Source organism: Armigeres subalbatus, chromosome 1, assembly GCF_024139115.2.
Source record: "Armigeres subalbatus isolate Guangzhou_Male chromosome 1, GZ_Asu_2, whole genome shotgun sequence".
NCBI lineage: Eukaryota > Metazoa > Arthropoda > Insecta > Diptera > Culicidae > Armigeres > Armigeres subalbatus.
The window spans coordinates 171,337,270-171,362,380 of record NC_085139.1 but is presented as its reverse complement, the minus strand read 5'-3'; the positions used below and the strand labels follow the sequence as shown (position 1 = coordinate 171,362,380).

Genomic DNA, 25,111 nt, shown 5'->3' with positions numbered 1-25,111 from the left:
CCGAAACATGTCATGCGACGGATCTTTCTTCATGATTGGACGAAAATTGGTATCACCCCTTGCAGCAGCTTCCGTATTTGTGTACAGCACTAACCTATCCATCATCTCCTCGTCGAAAAACTCCATAAATGCTTTTTTAGGTGAACTTATTTTACTTAAACTTAGATTGAAACTTTTGTCATATTCAAGTTTTACATCGTTTTTACGAACTTTGAAAGGTCGTTTTGTTGACCACTTAAAATCTCCTTATTTGTTAAAAATGTCGTTTCATCCTCTTCGTATGCAAACGGATGCTCTTCAAAAAGCTCTTCGTCGCTGTTCAGATCACAGACGAATTCGTCGACATCAGAATGCACGTTGACTAGATCCGACTCCGATGAGCTCTCCATTTTCACAACAGGTCAATCTCAATATCACTTGACAACTGGATTTGAAAATTTTATCGATACGAAGAAAAGTAAGATTTAAAATTCAGATAAAAACAAGCTCTTTTTGCATCTATATACTGTCGCAACCGGCTTCTATTTGCAAAAGGCTGTAAATGATGTATCACCGAATACCTTGTGTTTCATCGATGCCCGCATAATATAATACAATGGGATTATAGAATTCCAAGAATTTTGATGATGCCAGTCATTGATCGGCATCAGTCAAAAGAGGAACAAATAGAAACAGGCTTCGCTATTATTCACGCTTGACATCGTGAACATATATGAAAGCAAGTAGAACTACGGTATTCGTTAGAATGTTTAGAGTAAAATCAAAGCCAAAGGCTGATTGTTTCATAGTTACAAGCAATGGGAGTTTTGAATAAGTAATGAAGCATTCTGTCATTTCTACCTGATATTCCGTATATTGTCTTTTACGATATCCTACTTGCAGTAGCCTCGAAGTAATCTAAATGTGCACACATAGAAATAATTTAAAGAACTAGTGATACTGTCTTGAAGTCGGAGGAAAAGTAAACTTTCAACCAGGACTTACTGGGGAATCTGAGGAACAGAATTATGATGTTTCAGATATTCAAGAAAAAACAGAACTGTGTGAAAGTTTATGGAAAATAATGATGGCATTCATACATAATATTTTTTTTCCTTAACACGGTAATCACTTTGACGTAGTGTGTTACGGCTTACGATATATCGTATTTAGTCCTCGCTACCAATAGCAGTCTCAGAAATAAAATATAATTATCGCGCATTTGTGCGCCCTCATGCAGCATGAAAAGATAAATCTTAAGAGCGGGAAATGTTTGACAACTAAGTAACTGCAAAATATTTTGGCTCATGGGAATATTTTCAAAATACCCCTTCACTTGAGAGCAAAAAAAACCGCTCTATCAGCAGCACCCAGGTCTATAGTACATTTTTTGCAGTAGCGGACTTGACACGAGAAATTGTTTTTTCGCCTTAGCACCTTTCGCCCGATTCTGTAATTTCGATCTTATGTTTTTTATGCTCGAGGCTTAGTGAACAATAACTTGTCGTAAAAAAATAGGGTGAAGTTCTGAGAAAAAAACCCTATTGGGATCCTGATCAGCATCGGCTCGAGATACTAAGAAACATCCAATCAGGATTATGAGCAGAATTCGTTCGAGATTCTAAACTAAATCCGTCTGGAATTCTAAACAGACTCTATTTGAGATTCTGAAACGAATCTGTTCGGGATTCATAATTTCAAATAGAATCCGTTTGGATTGGAGTTCTAAAGAGAATCCGTTCGTAATTCTGAACATAATTTCGGTTGAGATTTGGAGACGAATTCTTTCGGTATTTGTACAGAATTCTGAACAGAGTCCGTTTAGGATTCAGAAAAGAATCTGTTTGAGATTCGGAACATAATTTGTTTGGAATTCGGATCCCAATCCGTTTGAGATTCTGAATAGAATCCGTTGAAGGTTCCTAACAGAATCTGTTTGCGATTCTGAAAAAAAATCGAATGGTTTTCTGAACAGAATTCATTTAGGATTCTGAAAGAATACGTTAGCGATTCTGAACAAAGTGGCTGACTGAACTGACCAATGACCACTTTTATAACAATTGCGAGTCTATTTAGGAAAAATCATGAAGAAAGAGCCGTCGCACGATATGTTTCGGAGCGAAATCAAAATTGTCCCCTTTGCAGATTCCCTGGGGATATTCCGGGTGTCATAAGAGTGGCCAAACTGACCATAGACCACTTTTATAAGAACAGTGAGTATATTCATGAAAAATCGTGAAGAAAGAGCCGTCGCACGATATGTTTCGGAGCCAAATCCAAATTGTCCCCTTTACAGGTTCCTTGGGGGCATTTCGGGTGTCACCAGAATGGCCAAAATAACTAATGAAAATAAAAAATAACTAATGATAAGAACAGCGAGCCTATTCGTGGAAAATCGCGAAGAAAGAGCCGTCGCGTGACATGTTTCGGAAAAAAAACGAAATTGTCCCCTTTACAGGTTCCTTGGGGGAATTTTGGATGTCGCAAGAGTGGCCAAACCGACCAATGACCACTTTTATAACAACAGCGAGAATATTCATTTGGAATAAAGAGCCGTCGCACGACATGATTCGCAGCAAATTCGAAATTGTCCCCTTTACAGGTTCCTTGGGAGCATTTCGGGTGTAACAAGAATGGTCAAACTAACCAATAACCACTTTCATAAGAACAGCGAGCCTATTCATGGAAAATCGTGAAGAAAGAGCCGTCGCGTGACATGTTTCGGAGAAAAAAACGAAACTTTCCCCTTTACAGGTTCCCTGGAGGCATTCCGGGCGTCACTAGAGTGACCAAACTGACTATAGATCACTTTTATAACAACCAGCGAGTATATTCATGAAAAATTGTGAAGAAAGAGCCTTCGCACGACATGTTTCGGAGTAAAATCAAAATTGTCCCCTTTGCAGGTTCCCTGCGCGCATTCCAGGCATCACAAGAGTGCCCAAACTGACCATAGACCACTTTTATAACAATTGTAAGTATATTCATGAAACATTGTGAAGAATGAGCCGTCGCACGACATGTTTCGGAGCAAAATCGTAATTGTCCCCTTTACAGGTTCCCTGGGGGCATACCGGGCGTCACTAGAGTGGCCAAACTGACTATAGACCACTTTTATAAAAACAGCGAGTATATTCATGAAAAATTGTGAAGAAAGAGCCGTCGCACGACATGTTTCGGAGTAAAATCGAAATTGTCCCCTTTGCAGGTTCCCTGGCTGGGTTGAACAAATTTCTGCTACGCAAGGTAGATTTTTTTCACTCACTGCCGTCCCACAATCGATTCCGCATTCATATTGTGCAAATAGTGAAAAAATATTACAAAATTTAAATTTGAATCTTGGAAACACTGAAGACGTTTTATAGAAGAAAACTGCATACGTATTTGTCGACTAAGAATGGGGTTATGTAGTAAGCGTTAATAGACAAAAATGTATAACCTTAAGTTTTGAAAACAACTTTACGATATACTTCAGCGGCGCAGCCAAAATTTTTGATCATATAAAGTATGGTTTAAGTAGGCTGACCAGATCATTTCGGTGAAAAAACGGTACAAACGCTTTTGCAAAACGGGGCATGTCAAAAACCTTGTGATAAAATTCAAGAGTTGTGGGTTTAATTTTCATTTTCCGTATAAGAAATTAGAAATATTTTAGAGTGAATTCTTCTATTATTGAATTCTATTCTATTAAGTTAGTTGTGGAAAAATTCTAAAATACAAATATTCGACTCTTTAATGGTTCGCGGACAAAAACACGAAGGAATAGAAAATTACGCATCTTTCAATATAACAAAAAAATATAACATAATTTTTTTTTTCATGCCGTTGATTTTTTACAGTGGATGATTTCGAAATATTCAGAATTATTCAGAAAGACTTTGAATGATTCGAAAAGAAGCAAATGATTGAACAACATGTGGTACAGCAGATTTGAAAAAATAATTGAAGTACCTACTTTGGAAGATTCAAAAAGAAAAATGGAAAATAAACTTAATCTGAAAATTAGAATGTCTGTCCCTGTGCTTTATTTTATTGACGTTGAGGCGTGACCTGATTTTATGGAAATACTTGTATACCAAGTTACTAATTTCGTTCAATCCACTGATGAAATTGGCCAAATTTTAGTGTTTCCGGAATAAGCAGAAAAAATAATTGATTGTATGATAAATCTTCCGGAGAAGCACCTGTTGTCATTAACTGCCTAAAACCTTAAGAAAAGTCGATCAATGGAAAATACAAAACGGCATAGATAGCATTCTTTTAAAAGCAACACTAACAAAATAACATCTCACACTATTGTTTATGGGTTTCGTCCACTTTCTTTGTTGAGAGATGAGCCAGCCTAGGGTTGTTAATCTCTCTAATAAGGACGCAAAAAAAAAACACTTTCTATGTATGATCAATGTAGAATCAATGAAAAACGGGACAAATTAAGGATTTTTCAGATTACGACGGGACAGCACAAAAAGGTCTAAAAAACGGGACTGTCCCGTTAAATACGGTACGTATGGTCAGCCTAGGTTTAAGTTTAAATTTGTTTCGAAATTCCGCGGAATTCCGTTAAGTTTCGTTAGAAGCTACTTTTTTCTAGCGAAATTTTTGTAATTTTACGAAACGAAATCAAGAAATCAGATTTCGCCAAACTCAAATTCCGCGAAATTCCGCGGAATTTCGTTTCGAGCCACCTGAAACGAAATTTTTCGAAATACCGCATATGCTTATAGTGTGTAGACATGACCATTATCTAGAAACGTTTCCATTTCCGTGCCAACCTCAAATACGTGTTCATTCCGAACCAAATAAATCCCTGGTCGGGATATACAACTCGACCAGTGGTCTTCCGGATCCCGGAAGTGGCGCTTAAGCCACCTGTTATTAATAAACCTCGAGCTGAAGCTACGAACGGTTAGAAGCTTACCAGACTCAAAGCAACGGTAAATGGTGTGCAAAACTTGGCCCGAGTCAGGTCACCTGTTTGCCCTCCATGGAGCACTCCTCGGTAACGTCAACTTCGCCTCCGACGGACTGTTATTAACTCTTGTAATTTTCATCGAGCTGTTGATGCATGTTGTCGTCTGAGTGCCAGTTTGTATACAAATTATGTGCATCGCGTGCAAACCAATCTTCACGTTAATCCACGATGATTTTGGCGATTTGTGAACACAAAACAGTACACCCAACCGGTGGATGTTAGATTTTCTAACAATTCTGTATAGGAATCTAGCAAAACCTGTATAAGAACTGGGCATATGCGAAAATGTTAGATTCTTATACACAGGATTTTGTTTTTACACGATTTTTTTTCGTTCGTATTTTTGATCGTGTTGCTTCAACTTACTACCAAAATCTTCGCAACATGTTTCAAAAAATCCAGAATAAATCAAAGAAAAATCACATGACAATTAATATGCGTTAAGCATTTAGGATGAGTGTAAAATTGAAAAAATGTAAATCGTGTAAAAACAGAATCCAGTGTACAAGTTTTGTATAAGAATCTAACAATTTTGTAAGCTTTTCTAACAATATTTATTTGATAGCTTACATTTTTTGCATAAGAATCTAACAATTTCGCATATGCCCAGTTCTTATACAGGTTTTGTTAGATTCTTATACAGAATTGTTAGAAAATCCGCCGGTTGGGTGTAAGTACCAACAAATGTATATTCTGTCGATTCAGTTGCATCGTCAACTTCGAAGGCTTGTGAGCTATTCGATAGGCATTTTGCTGGAGTATTTTCGACATCATTCGAACCTTTGATCAAGCTAAATTCCCTACGATTTGGAAGCAGTAGTACATGTGCCCAGTTTTTAAGGATGGAGATCGCCGAAATGTTTCAAATCATCGTGGGATCAGTCTGTCTGCCGCATTGAAGTTTTTTTAGATCATTGTGAGTGGCGCTTTATTGGACTGTGCCAAAAATTATATCTCTTTCGATCAACACGGTTTTATGTGAGGTGGAGATCAGAGCACAAATGGATGTGATCTACACGGATCGCTCGGGAACCTATGAATTACTCTGTTGATCTTGTAGACCTCCTCTGAACTCAAGAATAGTTTGGAGCACCGTTCATGTTCTGGTAACACTGCGATTTGATAAAAATAGTTTAATTATGTCTCAAGTAGCATTGACAAATTCAAATTAGGATTGAGGCCCCGTAAAACGCTTTGTTGTTTATGTAGATCAGCGGTTCTCAACCTGGGGTACATGTACCCCTGGGGATACCTTTGCTGGACAACGATGGGTAATGGCGGATGTATTACAATTCCAATCACAACTGATAAAGTTTTCATAATTGTTTATTTTTTTATATTTTAAAACTTTTTCTAGTGGAAACTAGTGGAAATCAGTAAACAAATGCACTATGGTCCAGGATACAGATTTACGTGGCAAGATGAATTTTACGCCAACACTATATTTTTTAGAAAAAACTGTTGCTCTACAAACTTGTTCGAAATAGTAAGACCATCATTATGGTTCTACCAAAAAATAGGGTGGTCCATCATATAAAAAAAAATAGTAAATATTTTTTTTATTTCTCAGAATATTGACATGTTATGTTCTACAAAGTTGTAGCGCAGCTTATTCCAATCAATTTTGCTAAAAAAACTTTTTCTGTAGCTCTTAAGTTGGCTGATTTAAAGCAATTTTACCTAATTGGATTAGGGTGTACCTCAAAAAAACAATATTTTTGATCTACGTTTTTTGTTTTAGATTTCTCGAAAAAGTTGTCTTCAGGTGACTTTTAAAGCTAAAAAAAATGCAACTTTTGATGGGTGAATATGTTCAATATCTTTTTCCGATCAAAAGTTATAATCGTTTTTCTGTCAAAATTACATTTTTTCATAAGTTTATATTTCCGGTTAGGGCAGACCAAAAAAATATATTCAAACGGCATCTGAAAGAGAAATTAATATTCCTTATTTTGTCAAAAAATTGGGGATATGTTATTTTTTTATCTCAAGTTTCACAAATATTACTAAAATCATGTTTTTTTCAAATAAATTGATTTAACTCGACAACGGAAGAAGATACAGATGATATTCTTATAAAAAAACACGCGTTTTAAAAAGCCCCAAAAGTCTCCAGAAGGTCACATCCGTAAAAAATAAAAAATGAAATGAGCAGATCATAAATATTGTTTTTTGAGGGACACCCTAATCCTGGTAAGTAAAATTACTCTAAACTAGTGAGCTTAAATGCTACATAAAAAGTTTATATAGCAAAGTTGATTGGAAAAAGCTGCGCTTCAACTTTGTAGAACATTTTATAAAATGGCCCACCCTATTTTTCGGTAACTGTATAATAAGGGCCCAAGTATCCAGAACAACTTTGTAGAAAAATTTTGTTTCTTAAAAGTGTCCTTTAGACCGAAAATTCATCTTTTCTTGTAAATCTTGCAATACGATGATAATGATAAAACTAAAAAAAGGTGTTGAAGCTGTAGATTTTTTATTTTTCATTTTTCACGAAGACTTTTGGGGCTTTTCAAAACGCGTGTTTTGCCATAAGAATATCGTATGTATCTTCTTCCGTTGTCGAGTTATATTAATTTATTTGAAAAAAAGATGATTTTAGTAAAATTGATAAAACTTGAGATAAAAAAAATAACATATCCCCAAATTTTTGACATAATAAAGAATATCAGTTTCTCTTTAAATGCCAAGTAAATATATTTTTTTGGTCCGCCCCAAACCGGAGATATCAACTAATGAAAAAAATGTAATTTTGACAGAAAAACGATTATAACTTTTGATCGGAAAAAGATATTGAGCATATTTACCCATCAATAGTTGCATTTTTTTGAGCTCTAAAAGTCATCTCAAAACGACTTTTTCGAGAAATCTAAAACAAAAAAAGTAGATCAAAAACACTGTTTTTTTTTTTAGGTACACCCTTTTAGCAAAATTGATTGGAATAAGCTACTTTGTAGAACATAACATGTCAATATTCCGAGAAATAAAAAAAATATTTTCTAATTTTTTTTATATGATGGTCCACCCTATTTTTTGGTAGAACCATAATGATGGCGTTACTATTTCGAACAACAGTAGAACAACAGTTTTTCTAAAAAATATAGTTTTGGCGTAAAATGCATCTTTTCGCGTAAATATGTATCCTGGACCATAGTGCAATGCCTATTTAAGGCCACTCCTGATAGAATCCAAGTTTCAAAGTGCTCGCGTTTTCGGGGGCACACCACTCGATACGGAGGCGGCGGACAACTGTCATTTTTGTTGATTCAGCTTTGCTGCGTCGCAGCATGCGTGAAAAAATAAAAATGACAGTTGTGCGTTGCTTCCGTATCGAGTGGTGTGCCCCCGAAAACGCGAGCACTTTGAAACTGGGATTCTGTCAGGAGTGACCTTAATCATGCCCTCCACAAAACGTCTAAAGAACAAATTTTAAAAATGTTCAATGCAATCCACCTATTCGAAACCAAATGTTGAATAATATGTTAAAAAGATTCTTCTGAACTAAAGTCTTAAGGCTATAGCTAGGGTAAACCTTCATTTTAGAGGTATGAAGACTTTTCCCGAAAACCGCAGTTGCTTCGTTGCAAGAGAATTGGAAGCATCCTTCTACGCTTTTCGGAAACCTCCTCTCAAGCATCTCGGAAGCCTTCTTTCAAGACGATCGGAAGCTTTCTTTCAAGAGGATCGGAAGCCTCCTTTCAAGAGGCTCGGAAAGATTATTTTAAAAGCCTCAGAAGGTTCTTTTGAGAGGCTCGGAAGGCTCCTTCCAACAGGCTCGGAAGGCTTTTTCGAGAGGCTTGGAAGTCTGGTTTCAAGAAGATCGTGGGCCTCCTTTCAAGAGGCTCGAATAATTTCTTCCAAGAGGCTCGGAAGGCTCCGTTCAAAAGGCTCAGAAGGCTCTTTTAAAAGGCTCGGGAGGCTCCTTTAAAGAGGCTTGGAAGGCTCCTCCCAAAAGGCTAGAAAAGCTCCTTCCTAGAGGCATGGAAGTCTCCTTTCAAGAGGATCGGATTAGAAAAGTTTCAAGATGCTCAAAGGCCTTAGAAGCCCCTTTTCAAGAGGGGTGGAATCCTACTTTTAAGAGGCTCAGAGGAGTCCAAATGCTCATATGGCTCTTTCAAGAGACTCGGAAGCCTCCTTTCAAGAGCCTCTTAGAAGCCTCAGCTAGATTTTTGTCCGGCTACAAAATTGGAACAACTTTGGCGTTTTTGCATTATGCCATTATGTTTTTTCCAAGTACGCCAATTGAATACATTTATTATTTAATAATTTAACAAAAAAGGATAAAGAGCTCTCAGGAAGTTTTTTGATAAGTATGTAGAAAATACCATCATCACCCGGGGCTTTCATATTTTTATATTTTTTAATAATAGATCTCACTGCATCCAAATTAGTTCCCAACGAAGGGTCAAAAACATTCTCTTGATTGAGAATGTATTCGAAGCTTCGTGTAACCTGATCCTCAATTGAACTAGTGAGACCTAGACTAAAATTATGGGCACTCTCAAACTGCTGAGCAAGTTTTTGAGCCTTTTCGCTATTTGTTAATAAAATTTTATTTCTCTCTTTAAGCGCTGTAATTGGCTTTTGAGTTTTTTTTAAAGAATTTTCGTTAATTTCCAAAAGGGTTTCAAACTGGGATCCAACTTCGAGACATTATTCTCAAAGTAGGTATTTCTCAGAAGAATGGGACCCCACCACAGGCAGCGTTCGACAAAATTGATCATCTTATTCTCCTCTGCAAGCGGTTTCGCCTCGGTATCTCTCCACAACTAGTGTCATCGTTAAACTCATACCTTTCTGGAAGATCTTTACGAGTGAAGTTAGAAAAAAAACGTATCATCGGAGTTCTCGAATAAATCTGGACTTCCTCAAGAGAGAACTTTGGGACCCCTGCTGCTTACAATATTTTTCAACGACGCACAGAGGGACGAATCCTTAGAAAGAGGGTCAAAAGGTCATTTTCCAAAATGATGTATTCTATTTTTTAAATATTTTTCTCGCATTATACAGGTTATAAAACATTGTAAATTACTTTGGTTGAGTCAATTTGACGATATTGTGCCCATTGGGGTACCTTTGAAGTTGGCATGAAAACTGTTTTTAACACCATTGATAATATATAAATATGAAGTATGATATCTTTGCAATATTTTTCAAATTTGTAATTCAATCATTTCAAACTCAATACATCTTCAAAGATAACATAATCAGCTATCAATTGCATACATTGTATCACAAATTCATGAAATATTAACCCTTGGCCTATGGAGTTGAATTTGGGCTTATATCGAAATTTACTCATTTCGTGGTGTTTTCATGTGGTCAGAAAACAATTTACCCATCATTACCCAGCGCTGAAAATCGCATGGCTACTACTTTACATAATATATTTTCAAACTAAACGAAATTTAGGGCCCGCCAGGGCCCGCAGGTTTTTTCCGAGGCATTTGAAAATGACGTAAAATGCATGAAAATGTATGTATATGTACTGAATGCTACAATCACAACACTCGTTATTCGTTATTATGTTGAATGTAGTTGAAAATGATAAAATTTCATCACAGTAAGTATAATAAACCCATTTGTTCTCATTTTAAGCCATATTTGTACTTTTGACCGTCTTTTTTTCAATCCGTCCCACTGTGCGACGTAGCACTATCGCTGGGAACAGGTTGCCAGTTGGTTTTCACAGAACCCTTAAAACTGTACCTTGTTTTTAGTTCCATCGAAGATTGTTTGTGCTTACATCAATCATGGATCAATTAGGTTATCTTGAGTTGATTTTTGCTTGAACAAAACCTTATTAAAGTATTGGTTCATCGTCGGCATTAATTTTCAGTCTTAGTTTCCGAAATTCTCTTCCTTCTGTGACTGACATGGACTGAATAAAATAATGAGATTACTCCGGTTCCAGCTGAAAAAAATGTCTACTAGGCATGAACCAGCACAGCCTGCATGCTATTTTTATCAACGTGATTCGCACGTAATTGGATTTACATTATACGAACGGATGATTCCCTCGCAAACGAAAAAAAAGGACGATTACCTCCATAGTGCAATTAATTAGCATAATTTTACCGATCTCCGCCATACACACTTGGTAGCGACAAATTGATGGTGACCAATAAAATTGATGAAAATTCGTCAAACTGTTTCGAACGGGAGGGATTATAATTAAAATTATGAATTGCATTCAACCTGACGCGTAAATGAGTCCCGGCTGTTAAATTGCAATTGGCGGGAATATTCACTGGAAAGGTAAATTCAATGAAAACAGATGAATCAATATGCAAAATGCCTCGAGCAGTTTGTATGCAGAGTAACATCGCAACGGACAGTTGTGAGTATTAATGAGTATTTATTTCGAATTATCATAGTTTAGGTGGATAACACCTGATGTTTTCAATTATGATCAGCAATTTCGAATATAACCAAATTTATTGAACCACAATGCACTTCACATAGCGAAAATGCTAGTTGATTTACTTTCATTTATGCATTACTATTCGAAACATCTCAATTGGAAACGAAGAACCTAGAAAGGATGATGTGAAATTCACCTTTCCAATTGTATGGAAAGGTGAACGCTTTCTTACCTTCAATCTCTGTTCCGTAGGAGGTCAACGGCGATTTGTAGTGAATCGTTTGTTTCGGTGGAATATAAGCAGCACTTGAAGGGGCACTTACGTGACTGTGCGAGTCGTGGCCGTAATTGGAAGGAGCGTCATAGCTAGTAAAACCTGGAATGAAGGGAACATTGTTTAATAAGAACCTGTGGATCTATCCATTTTGATTTCATTCTTGATTAAAATAAAAACTCCCCCTAATAAATAAAAATCTTTTGAAAAAATAGAAAAATGTCAATAAGGCAATCAGGGTAGAAGCAATAAATAAATATAAAGAATTTTCCATTACAAAAATCAAAATTGTCATAAATAAATCAATATTAACAATAAACAATAACAAAATTTTTCGCAAAATAAAATAAAAAATTTCTACAATAAATTGGAAAAAAACAATAAAAATTATGAAAATTCCTTATATAAAAAAGCAATAAAACTAGGCAGTTTTTCCAATGATGATCAGTTCTTTGCGTTTATTATTCATGGAAAATTAAATAATTTTATTGTCATTTTATATTTTTCAAGGAAATTTCTTGTTTGTTCATTACTTTTTTTATTAATGTTTGTGGATTTTTTTAAAATTTTTGTGTAAAAAAATATGTTGTGGAAAATTTTGTAATAATTTATTGCTAATATGGATTTATTTATGAACATTTTGTTTTCAATGGAAAAAATTCATTGCTAATATATTTATGTTTTTGGTGAATTCTTCGTCATATAAATTTAGTATTTTTGTGGGAAATTTTAAATTTATTTATTGCTCCTACCCTGATTTCTTTATTGGCAATTTTCTAATTAGTTATGGGAAATTTCTAACTCTTTATGTAAATTTTAATTCAAGCATTGACTACCTTTTGAAAGCCAAATATCCAAAAATACGGAAACGCTAATGCAAGTGCACAATCCGATTTGAAGCTCGAAAGCGTTTGATTGCATCCGCAGTGCCATCGAGGGCCTGCTTGCGTTTATGGAATCGTTTGACGATAGTTGTTATAGTTATGTACCGGGTCCCATCTGTAGTAGCACTACTTAGTACTTACTTTCACTTGATGGTCCAGTGTGGTGTCCAGACGACGATGACTTGCCCGACGAGGATGACGACGCGCCGGAGATCAAACCGGCAGAACCAGACGACAGCGCGCCACTCAATTTGGCGAATGGATGCACTGCCGCGGAATGGGAAGCCGGTACCAGGTGGGCCGATGTTGTAATCTTTTTGCCAACGTTCGAAACGGAATCGCCACCGGCAGCGATCAACTTGCCGACACCGCTGACCGCGTAGCCCGAACCCTTGATTAGTTGACCCTTCAGGATCGTTACGCCACCGGTGATGGCCTTCACCGCCTGGAACAGCGTGTTGAGGATTGACTTTTTCAAGCCCCAGCCATCGAAGTGAGAATCGTCCTTGGAATGAAAATTGGGATTGTTAAAGTGGTTAATTTGCATTAGCTCCATAAAACCTCGAATAAGATGTTCAATTAGGGTGTTGAAAAAAAAATCAATTTCAAACGTCATCGAACAATGTGCGCTGATTTGAATGCTTCAGCTAATTTGCGCAAACCAATTCAAATATGTGGTTGGAAATTACAAACATTGAACGTGATTTTCATGCATCTTCGAACTTTTATCTAGTTACTTGAATAAAATTAAATTGAGCATCGATGTTCTATCCATTGAAGTCAAGTGCGAGAGAACGGTGATGTAGGTCCATTTGTTTCATGGGATGATTGAACCGTGCTTTCATCATTTGCATGTCTATTGATGTAGATTGGAGTACGTACAACTCTGGTGATGGTGTAACTGAAATGAGTGCAACTTACGTGAGGCTTCTCGTACGAGTGCGGACTATCGTAGGAGTGCGAACTATCGTAGGAGTGCGGTTTCTCGTACGAGTGTCCACCACTGGAGCCTCCGCTCGAAGAGTGCATTGCAATGCTAGAGGAGGCCGTTCCGGCGCTGCTAGCTGCTAGCGAGGCCGACGCTCGTCCTATTCCCGATAGCAGTGTCTGGAAAGGGGTGCGAATGGTGATTTCGAAGGGTGCATCGTCCATGGGTCAATGGGGTATGGTGGTGAAAGATTGCAGTCTTGTGGCAGTTCTTGGTACATAATTAGGCAGCACAGTACTTACGCTTTTGAGACCGGAAACAAGACTTAAACCGGAACGTTTGGCTCTCGTGCCATCGGATCTATCGATGTCTTCCACGGAGGCATTACTTGAGGAATCGATTGGCGTTGAGAGCACCAACAGGGGAAGGGCGACAAGTAGTAAGAGAGTTATCTGTGAATAAAAAAAGGACAGTGTTTAATAATGGCATTTGGAATTTATCATTAATCATTGCATTGAATCTTATGTACGTGTACATAAGTCTTTATTTATTTATTTAATTACTTATTATTAGACCAAAGCGATTGTTTCTTGTGCATTTCAGCAAAGCCTTCCATTGCTACACGGTCGGAGTTCACAGAGGTTCCGTAGAATTTCTCTCAGCAATTGGTGTTAGCCGAAGACAAAAAACTCAAAGGTGCAGCCCAATCGGGTTGTACGCAAAGGTGACGTAGGACTACGTAGCTATTCGAAATTGATGGTATTTGGTAGTAATTTGTGTCGTTTTATTAACATTTAGCAAACTGCTCGGAGGCCAACTGAATCAAGAAGTCGAATAGTTGTTCCCAGTTGGATGGACTTTGATTCTCTAACCGTGGTTTAACATGACTCACCGGCCGCTGAGGCCACTCGACTGGCTTTCAGTCGGGGACATCACAATCCTTACTTTGCCACGTACGCTTACATCGCGGGCGAAAACCAAACGTTGCAAATAAATATATTTGTGTTTGGTTTCACGCCACTTCTGATCTCTGATTCTGCTTATTTCTTCTTTATTTCGGCCATTTTTGAGGATGGTGTCCTCCAAAAATGTTTTTATACAAAAGAAGGATCCGACTATCCGATATGAACTTTCTTCAAAATGCAAAACACAATCGTAACTGGCAAATTTGATAGCGCGGCGGAGGGAGGTGATGTAATTAATTTGAACGGATGGAATCATTAACAGCAACCAAGCTACCACGCTAAACCCGATGCCGCCGAAACAATCCATTTTCGCGATTAACTCTTTCTTTCTATAAAATGTTGCTCCTGAGAAGAACCAATTTTCTTTTCCCAATGCGTCTTTCCAATAACTAACTGCATCCAAACGCTTGTCAGCACCTTGCGTTGAAATTGTCCGACCGCCACTTGATGATTTTTCGCTAAACCTCCACCATTTGGAAATTTTTTTAAGCATTGCCACTGCTACCCACGCCTTCGTGCTGCTGTGTCCGCTCCGCTGCATCAAATTTTGTCGAACCGCTCATTCCGCTCTTTCCGCGGAATCCCGATCAAAATGGCTCGCGCTCGTGCCGGAAAGCAGCTTTCTTGTATTCAATAAATTAAGCCCGTTAGCCTTCCCCCCTTTGTGATCTGTATGGGTGTAAATATAATGTGCACTCATAACGATTTATGGGATTCCGCAGCAGACAACGGACCGTTCGGAGAATGACAAATTCTAAGAATCCTATGAAATTTTCTCGCAAGATTCTGGATTTGGTTATGATATGTTGGTTATCTAAGATGCGTATTGTTGCGAGGAATAATAACAGAAATTTGACTCAAGACGAAGTTTCTTCATGTTACAAAACATTATCTCTTGGCATCTGTCTGTCCGAGCGACGTTCACCGATGGGTGGTTGCTGTAGATAGTTTCCACTGAGGTGGCATCTTCATTGATTTTATACAAAAGCCACCATTTTATACAAAAGAAGGTTGATCCGACTATCCGATATGAACTTTCTTCAAAGTGCAAAACTCAATCGTAAATAGCGAATTTGATAGCGCGTCGGAGGTAGATGATGCAGTAAATTTGAATGGATGGAATCACTAACAGCAGACAAGCTACCACGCCAAACCCGATGCCACCGAAACAGTCCATTTTCACAACTAACTCTTTCTTTCCATAAAATGTTGGTCCTGAGAAGAACCAATTTTTCTTTTCCCAATTTTCCATCTAACTGACACCACAATTTGTAATAAATTTTCAGCATCGGCACTGGCGGTGCGGGATCACAACAGTGCTATTTTTATGGTCAACCCTTTCTTCATATGAAATGCTGGTTCGTTGAGGTTGAATGCAGCAACACATCGAGCACCACCACCAATGCGATGGACTTCTTTTGAAAATGTTATAAGCGCCTCCGTGATGATGTGTCCGCTCCGCTGCGATCGCTTTGATGCGTCTGCTCCGCGTGAATCCTTGTTCAAGCTGAGGATTAGATCCAAACCCGCTAGTGATTGATTTTTGATGTCTGTGCTAGTGATGCATGTACGTGATTGGTTGGTTGACCTATTTCTAAACTGTTAATCAATTATCGATAATAAATAGTTAAAAACCAGTATTTTTAAATAAATACAAAGAAGCGTTTACTCATCCTTGATCGAATGGTCAAAAAAAAATTAAAAATCCATCGAGAAACGGCTTACCCAGTAAAATATTATGAAAATTAGCCACGACGGAATTCATGATTGAATGTAAAATTCGGAAACAGAATGTGTACCAGACAGTGTTGGTAAAAACTCAAAATCTCAAAACTCATGGATGATTCAAATCAAGCGTGAGTTGAAACGCACCCAACTCAACACCTAAAAACTCATGGATGAGTTGAATCATCCAGTTGAATCATCGTAGATTTATGAGTGATTTTACCAACACTGGTACCAGATCATAATTTTAAGTTTCTGTGATGTAAATGATAAAACCATTGAAATTTCAATTGAATATATCCTAATTTTACGTGACTCTACCGGAAACCTTGGTGAGCGAGAACGTGGCTGTCAAAACAAATCAAAACAAACTTCACTGCATTTCATGCAAACCGCAGCTGGCACCTATTTTACTTATATAAGAATCAACCTAAACGGATATCTTCGCATATGAAAATAAATCAGCCTTTATGACGCTGCATTTCATCGCTGCAACTCTTTGTTTTTTGCTTCTTACAGCGAGAAATCTGTGATGCATTCAGCATACTGAGTCTCAAATGATTCCGTCTCGATGGAGTTTCCGTGTCATGTAAATTTAAGCTATCGTTTAGCCTAATGAAGAATTATCGAATCACCAAATCGTTTAACCTGTTACACCTTGATCAACTCGATATCAAGAAGCGGAAATACCCGAGAGGATAACAAGTTTGGCTCTCACTCTGCAGACCAATGTTCGATTCCCATGCTCTGCTCCTTTTTTGTTTTTAAATGAAAATAAGAACTGTAAAATTCCAGCACGCGTAAATTTAAAACAACCTATAACTTTCTGTTGTTTAACACGGAGCAGATTTGTTACATCTACTTGAACGGAAATTTACAGGTTTTGTTCGTACTGTGTAGATATTAAAGTTTAAAGTCTATCATATTTTTGTGACGGTCCCCGATTTTCGCAAATCGGGGACCGTCACGAAACCGTCACGGTCCCTCCTAGAAATGACATTTTTGCGTTTTTTAGTAAAAAAGCCAGCATTGCCATGTTTTCGTCTAAAAAGTATTATATTTATATATCGTTACAAAGCTCTTGAACAGATCTTCGTAATAGGCTTGATAAAGTAACAATATCTCTGTCCAGAATTAAGTTTTTAGTAGTCTTGTAAAGGCATATTTTATGCAACATTTAAGAAATAAAACAGTTTGGTACCCCTTAATACCCCGCTGTAAAACATCATGCACTACACTTTTAAACTCTTAAGCTTTGAGGACCATGAATAAAATTTAGCCCAAATTCACCATTTTGTAAGATACATTAATTTGAAAAATAGCCCATTTATGTCTTTCTCGTATACTAAGTATACGTAGAGGCTATATGTTTACATCAAAAACATCTTTTTTAAAGAAGGACTGAATACCCATAGTAAAGCCTGTCCACGTTAAATTTCGGACACTGAGATAATGTCCAATTTATTTGTAGCCATATTATCAGTTTGGAAGAAAATGAAAACATGCTGAAAGCAACACATAAAGCGGAGAAATTCAGCTGTCATGTAAACTTATCGTCTCCGTGCTTTGTGAAAATGTTGAAAAATCGCATTGGAAGATAGGTGTCCGAAATTTAACGTGGACAGGCTTTATTATATCCCGATCGACACAGTTTGACGAATTGATATCATGTCTGTGTGTGCGTGTATGTGAATATTTGTATGTATGTACAATTTTGTTCATTTCTAGGCACTTACCCTTTACCGATTTACTCACAACATGTTGCATTCGTCAATGAATATTGTTCCATTATTCTCTATTGAAAATTTGCCAAATCGGACTATGAGCTCGGAAGTTTTGGCCGAAATACATTTTTGTATGCTAAACGCTTTCAAAAAGCTCACTAATTTGCACTTATCTATAACCAATTTGCTTGCAACGAATAGAATTCGTCTCAGAACTCTTTCTCATTGCTTCCTATTAGAAATGGGTTGGCTCGGACAAAAGTTATGGACAAAATTCTATTTCAAATAAAAAAAACTACTAAACTACTTCTTTTTCTCAAATTTCATCTGAATTACTCAATAATAATGGGAAGTTACGTACCACGTTACACTTTAATGATGTCACTTTAATTCAATTCAACAATTCAACATTCAATTCAATTCATCATGTAGATATCGTCATCAGTCTTAATAAAGCATAGCATAGCATAGCATAGCATAGCATAGTTATGGTGTACTTCGTAGATTGGACACTAGTGATACTCATGTTTTTCTTTTGAAATCCTTATTTAGATTTCTATCAGAAATCAAGGTGGGTGTGGTTCTTGATTTCAATGTAGGATAAAAATCACAAAAGCATGAGAATTACTACTCCTGGCCACGCCCATCTTCACCGTAACTTGGGAGGAGAAGGAAGTGTTGATGTAGTACTTACTTAACGAGAGGCCCCCGACTCAGCGACACCCTCATAACTACCACGGAGTAGGATATTGGGGAAGGTATTCGTTGGGTCAGGATTTGCCTGTAGCTGACAATGTGACCGTGGTAGATCTTACACCGTAACACACCACGCAAAGGTGTCTACCCAGCGTTACGGGGGAGTAGATATCATCATCAGTCTTAATAAAGTTCATGAACGGATATCCGTTCTAAACCTGACGTTTCAGTCAAATTTATTGCGCCATTTTCAAAGGATAGGAAACACTTCGTTCACTCGTTTGATCAATGCCCTCAGCATAATCGTTTGTCAATATCACCGGTGTTGCCAATCCGTTTTGCATTGGCGGTCTTTTCGAGCTTAAATTTAAAAATATTTAATTACCTCCTACACTTCTTCTGCAACGTCACTTGCGCGCCAAATACTCCTTCAAACAAGTGAACAGAGTGTTTTCTAAACTTTGAAAAAGGCTCATTAAATGTAACCGAAACGTCAGGTTTAGAACGGATATCCGTTTATGACCTTTGCTAAGACTGAAAGCCGGTACCTGTCTACATAACCTCAATCACAGTCGACTCCTTACACAAAGTAGTTTCACCAGGTAGTGAACCGAAGTGAGCTCCTGGTAGACGACCGGCTGCGAGATGTGATCGTTCATGTTGGTTATGTACAGGTCTATCGTTGCATGGACTCCGGACTGACTCAGCCGAGTAGGGGAATCCGATCCCCGAATTGTGTAGTGGCCTTCCTCCATGATGTTGCTCCAGATGTTATTTTTTATTTGTTAGGCACTCTACTGTGGTTTTTTGTTGTACAGAATCAACAGAGATTAGATTTCCATTCACTCATTATTGTCATCGTAGCCAGCCCATCTCATCGTGAGTCCATTGCGTTTGTCCATGTCGTGCATCCAATGATCGTTGCATTGTTCGGGTACCATTCATCTTGAGCCATTGGAGTAATGCCTCCGAGAACAACAAGTTGTCAGTCATCCTCAGGCAGCCGTAACGGTAAGGCACATTCCCCAAAACGCCACCGTATGGGCTGCGCATTCGGCGACTGGCGAGGGTTTGGTGGGGCTGGGAATCGAACTCATGACCATCCGCTTACAAAGCGAACGTGTCGACAACTACGCCCTCATCTCAAGATGGTGCCGTTTTAATTACAGCGACTGTTGCCCCAGGCTTGGTGCTTGGCATTCAGGTCACCGGCAATGAAGTAACCTGACATTGCCTCCTCGTTAGCTTGACAATTTCGCTTCGAAGGGCGGCCGATGATCCATCGTTGGCTTTGGCTTGAGTTGGGACGTACGCAGCGATGAGCGTGATTATGCCGACGGAAGTGGTAACTTCGACATCGATGGCTTCGATGACACTAAGCTGGAAGCTTGGTAGCATGCGACAGTCGATGTTGTTGCGAAGAGCGATGGCCACAGCATCTCCTTTGGTCGGCCGGTTGAGTCGCACGGTACGAAAGTCCGGGGTGTTGACGTTCACCTCAAGTTTTAGGTACGTTTCTTTGATTAAAGTCGACGTTTGACGTCGTTTTACGTCTAATTCCTTCTCCTCAAGGAAATTCTTCACCTCGATGGGTTTGCTCTTCTGCGAGCAAGCATTCCAGTTGACCAGGCCAACCTTAGCAGTCATTTTCAATGATGAACATGCCAAGAGTGAAGACCTGGTCGAAACGAGTTTTACATCCGCGCAGCCGAGTGGTGAGCTGCGTGAATATCGGCATAAGTTGCTCCGAGGTGTAGAGCGGAGCAGAGTGTTCCGGTGTGACATCTTCGTTCTCTGGTTGCCGACGGAAACCAGAAAAATTTGAGCGGGTGCCATTCGCGGGAGGATTGATCCAGCGGTGCTGGAGTTTGAACAGTCGCAGATGCTGCTGCCTTATGCGGTTTCAATGGTGGAAGGATTGGAATCGCTCGTCGAGGAACCACCATGGCCGATAGATCGTTTCGTTAAGTGCAAGAACACGGTTCTGCTTCGGTAGGGTCCTGGTGGAAGCCTTTTTCTAGATTTCAAGGAACTTCGCTCGCTTTGGGCAGCCCTTTGTGGTTGCTGGATGTTTGTCGCCACAGTTGGCACAATTGGGATCGGCTATCTCCATTTTGTCGAACTCGTTGGTCGGATGGGGTTCGCCCCACTTGTTGGAGCGCGGCTTCATGCGCCAGTTCCTGGTGCCGTGTCCGAAATTGACGCAGTTTGTACACTGCGTTTAATTCATAACTCCGACCAGCTTTAGGTCCTTCCAGGTGGCGCAGCCGTGCTCCAGATGAGCCAGGTAAAGTTGGTCGCGATAGTTCCTGACCTTGTCGTGTCAAGCGATCCTGTGTAAAGCCACTGGCTACAGCCGCAACTTTCGAGTTCTGTTTGGAGTTCCTCTTCCTTCATGTCGTGGAGTTCTCGCAGCAAAGTCTTGCGCAGCTTCGTACTGGGCGATCATGAGTGTAGTACTCTTACTTGTGGACCTCGAGGAACTCCACGACGCATTGATGATGGTCCTTGTTCACGCTCTCGCTGCAGAGCCGAAAAGTACATTTCAGCCCCTTAGCGATTAGCTGGCGAATTTTCGGTCACCTGTCACGGTTGCACCTGCGGCAGCTGCGATTGCTACTTCTAATTAGTGGATTTTGAAATTGTAACTTAATTTTCGGATTGGCTTTCAGTCACGGGTAATAGCATAGTCCTGTTTTAGCCTTTCAGGAAAAATCTCCGTAAAAAAGTACAGGTAATTAACAAATTGACTGCCATCTAGCCCTATAAAGAAGATCCCATACCCGGATCAAAACATCGACGATGAAGTAAAATTGTCAGCGCTATTACCCATGACTGAAAGCCAGTTCGAAAATTAAGCTGCTTTCAATGTTTCTTCGGCAGATTGCCGGGATCGTGGATTAGCAACGACGAATATACGTTGCTATGCAGAAGCAGCTTGGATGGGTTACCCGCGCCTCCAAGTGCAGTGCGCTTCGGCACCGAATCGGCCACCGAGTCTCCCATGACGGGTCCGGGAGAAAATGACGCCAAAGCAATGAAGCGAAAACGTAAACACAGCACTTGAAACTATTGGAAAAACCCAGATTAATCAACCTAGCGGCGATGGCGCCTTTCTCGCGTAAAAAGGTAATAAATGTAGCCTTTACGCTTACACCTCGATGATGTACAAGAAAGGCAAAACAGTTACACCGTCTAATGTTATGATAGAAAATTTACACTAGTAGACGACAGATGGCGCTGCCAAAAGTTTCTCGAATTTCCTATGTTCGAATTTTGACTTTCGGGCAATTTCATGATACTATGAAACTGAACGAAGAGCATACTTACGCCTAAATGCGTGCAACACGAGCATCTTTATAGTACGATGAAACTCTTAATGGGAGCAAGCCACGGATAAACTTTAAAAATATTCAAAGATGCAAGGCATTTTTCATAACACATTATTGTTCTATGTGACTATGTCTCATCACTATTTTAATATTATCTATTTTTTGCAATTTGCAATTATTATGAAATTCAATAGTGATCAACAGCGTTTTAGTCTCTGTCGGATGCAACTTGTTGCAAGAAAATCGGTTAAGAGTTTCTATGTGAAAATTTGGCTAATGTTTTTTATGGCATTTTGTGCACACACACACACACACATACACACACACACACACGCACACACGGACAGACAGACATTTGTTCAGCTCATCGAGCTGAGTCGAGTGGTATATAACACTATGGGTCTCCGGGACTTCTATCACAAGTTCGAATTTGGAGTGAAATGATAGCCTTTCGGTACAACTTTGTTGTACGAGAAAGGCAAAAATGCGTAATCAAAAAGCACACCCTTGCGCGCTGCTGTCACAAACTGGAATGGATGACAAAGAGATGCATTAGCAAAAAAAGGTTCCGAGCGCCTCCACTGACTGCCACCAATAAATGTAAAAGAAAAGCTGCCGTCAAGCAGTACGCTCCTGACGGATTTCACGCAGAATGACACACCCTTCAAATGAAAAAAAAAATGAAATATCTCAAAAACCTATATTTATATTTTCATCAAATGTTTACCACAAAAACTTGACTTCAAAATACACATTTTAACTACATCAGGTCAATGGAAAAGTTAAAAAAAGGCTCATTTTTGAAACATTGACTATTTACAAGAAAACACATGTATTTGACGCCGAATTATTATTCCTGGTTCGATTTTGAACAAAAAAGCTATTGCTACATATACTCCTCCGCTTCCTTTCCTCTGTTCATGGCTGCATCCAAGATTTTTTTATATTCGACTTGTCAATATCCCCAACTCAGCCATCTTGGATTTTTGTATGGAATTTATGCTCGTTTGTTTACGTTTTGCACTGAAAATGTATGTTTCCCCCCCGCGCTGGTTATTCCCATCTACTGACGAAGTCGGATAACCTGTACATAAAAAAATCTTGGCTGCATCTTTCAGGCACTCAGGTAGAGCCAGTGTTGATGAATATACACCCTATATAAATATATACCCAATGATGATGCTTTTACTTATAACATGATTGTAATTCAGGTATACATCATGATGATAAACATTTTAATATATACCTTTTATAACCTTTTAGGGTTTAATAACAATAATTCATTCAATCGTAACTCTCAAACATATTGTTTTGATGCTGATGTACAAATTTTGGCAATTTCATGTAGGGTAAATGCTCCCATATTAATAACAGCTCGTATATTAATCACAATCTTCACTAAACCTAATTGAAAATCCATTTTTATTACAATTTTTCACATCGAACGAACACAATAATGAATGGGCAACATTCTTCAATGTTTGGAATATTATTTAAAATTCCGTTTAAATTCTATTTCAGTTCACAAGACTCAAATTATTAAAAACAAAACTATAAAACACATTTGTTTTCATTCTCCTACCTCTGAGCTGTTGGTTTGATGCACTGCTTGATTGCTACTAGCAGATACACCTGGGCCCTGTAGCATAATCAGACTAATAATATTAGCTCAAGTTACAAATTACAAGTCAACAAATTACAAGTACTTGTAATTTGCGTCGCATAATAATGTTTTGCCAACTAATAATATTAGCACTTGTATTATTAGTAAGGTTGAAATTACAAGTCCGTCAGGTTCATTTACCTGTCAAAATTTATCCGACAGTTCATTGTCATTGCGGAGGTAAACGATTTGTTTACGTTTGTTTGCAAATTTGTGGACAGAATATATATTTTGACTGCGATAGGTATGCACGGAACACGAATTATTATCTCTGTAAATTTATTGATTCCGCGGTTTAAGCCGACTTTGTGGTATTGACATTTTTAGCCAAGCCAATGTAATGCACACTGGAGTCGTTTTTACATGGTCTTTGGGATTGACGTAAGTTTTAATTAAGGCGATTTGTAATTTACGTGAACGTACCGCTAGACTTGTTTGTTGTGTGTTTTTGAAGCGGGTTTAATTTACGTGTATTGGGAGACTTATGCGGGTTTGGATTTTGCTTCTAATTCGATTATGAAATTTGGACGATTTCTTTTTTAGTTCAAAATACTAACTGATGAGAATTGAGAATATCGCAATAAATTCTACTCAGAATTTAGGTAGTTTTTCCGTTTTTTCTTTCTTTCCCATGATTGTTGTCAAAAGTAAAGCAATATGCATGGTCTTAAACGAGATTGCTTAGTACAATAATACAATAATACAAATTTCAGTAAATTAATATATTCTCGATTTTGAGATGAATAAAGTCAACTTTGGGTAAACTAAACTCAGCTTTGGTTAATATGTTTTAAGTGGATTAAATTAAACTTTTTTTAAAACTTTATTAACTACTAAGTTTTAGGAAACTCATTTTACTCAAAATTGGGTTATTAGTCCAAAGTACGGATTTGAGCTGAAAAACTTACTTTTGAGTAGTTTTGGGTTTCTGTGTACTGCATAATTGCTATAATGATCTTTAGCGCTCCACCATTTGAATACTTGATGTCAGCACTTAAAGTACTTCTACTATATCCAAAGTCATTTGAAAATTTTCATAATTCTCAGTGTTATATGGGAACGAGATATTTATTCTTAGTGCACAGTATTTCATTATATGGTAATTTGAAGCAACTAGAATAATAGCTTCTTTCTCTGTTAAGTCGTTAAAAACAATTAAACGATGCATAATTACTTTGCACAGCTAAAATAATAAAATAAAATAAATAAAATATAAAATAAAATTAAAATTTAAAATCTATATATATAAAAACCAATCTATGTATGTATGTTCGCTAACTACTTCTGAACCACTTGGCCGATTTCAACCAAATTTGGTACAGACATTCTCTATCCTCAGAGGAAGTTAACAAAGGGGTGGGATGGTCATGTAGAAAAGGGGAGGGGTGGTGGGAGGGTTTGTTCAGAAAACGAACAATTCTGTGTAACTTTCAACTCCCAGGACCGATTTCAACCAAATTTGGTACAGACATTCTCTATCCTCAGAGGAAGTTAACACGGGGGAGGGTTGGTCAGGGAGAGAATGGGGAGGGGGGGGGGGAGGGTTTTGTTCAGAAAACGAACAATTCTGTGTAACTTTCAACTCCCAGGACCGATTTCAAC

The 25,111-nt window shown here is 38.2% G+C and overlaps 1 protein-coding gene across 4 annotated transcripts in view; it reads right to left on the bottom strand.

Annotated features, from left to right (window-relative positions):
- Nucleotides 1-25,111, bottom strand: part of LOC134205525 (uncharacterized) — a 180,666-nt gene that overhangs the window by 32,755 nt on the left and 122,800 nt on the right. For 3 of the 4 annotated variants that reach the window (XM_062680808.1, XM_062680811.1, XM_062680810.1), the window contains exons 3-6: nt 13,707-13,856; nt 13,398-13,583; nt 12,618-12,981; nt 11,551-11,694 (exon numbers count right to left, since the gene is read on the bottom strand). In XM_062680808.1, the coding sequence (XP_062536792.1) occupies nt 11,551-11,694; nt 12,618-12,981; nt 13,398-13,583; nt 13,707-13,856 (844 nt within the window). The remainder of the gene's footprint in view (nt 1-11,550; nt 11,695-12,617; nt 12,982-13,397; nt 13,584-13,706; nt 13,857-25,111) is intronic. The other variant, XM_062680809.1, reaches the window with a different exon arrangement.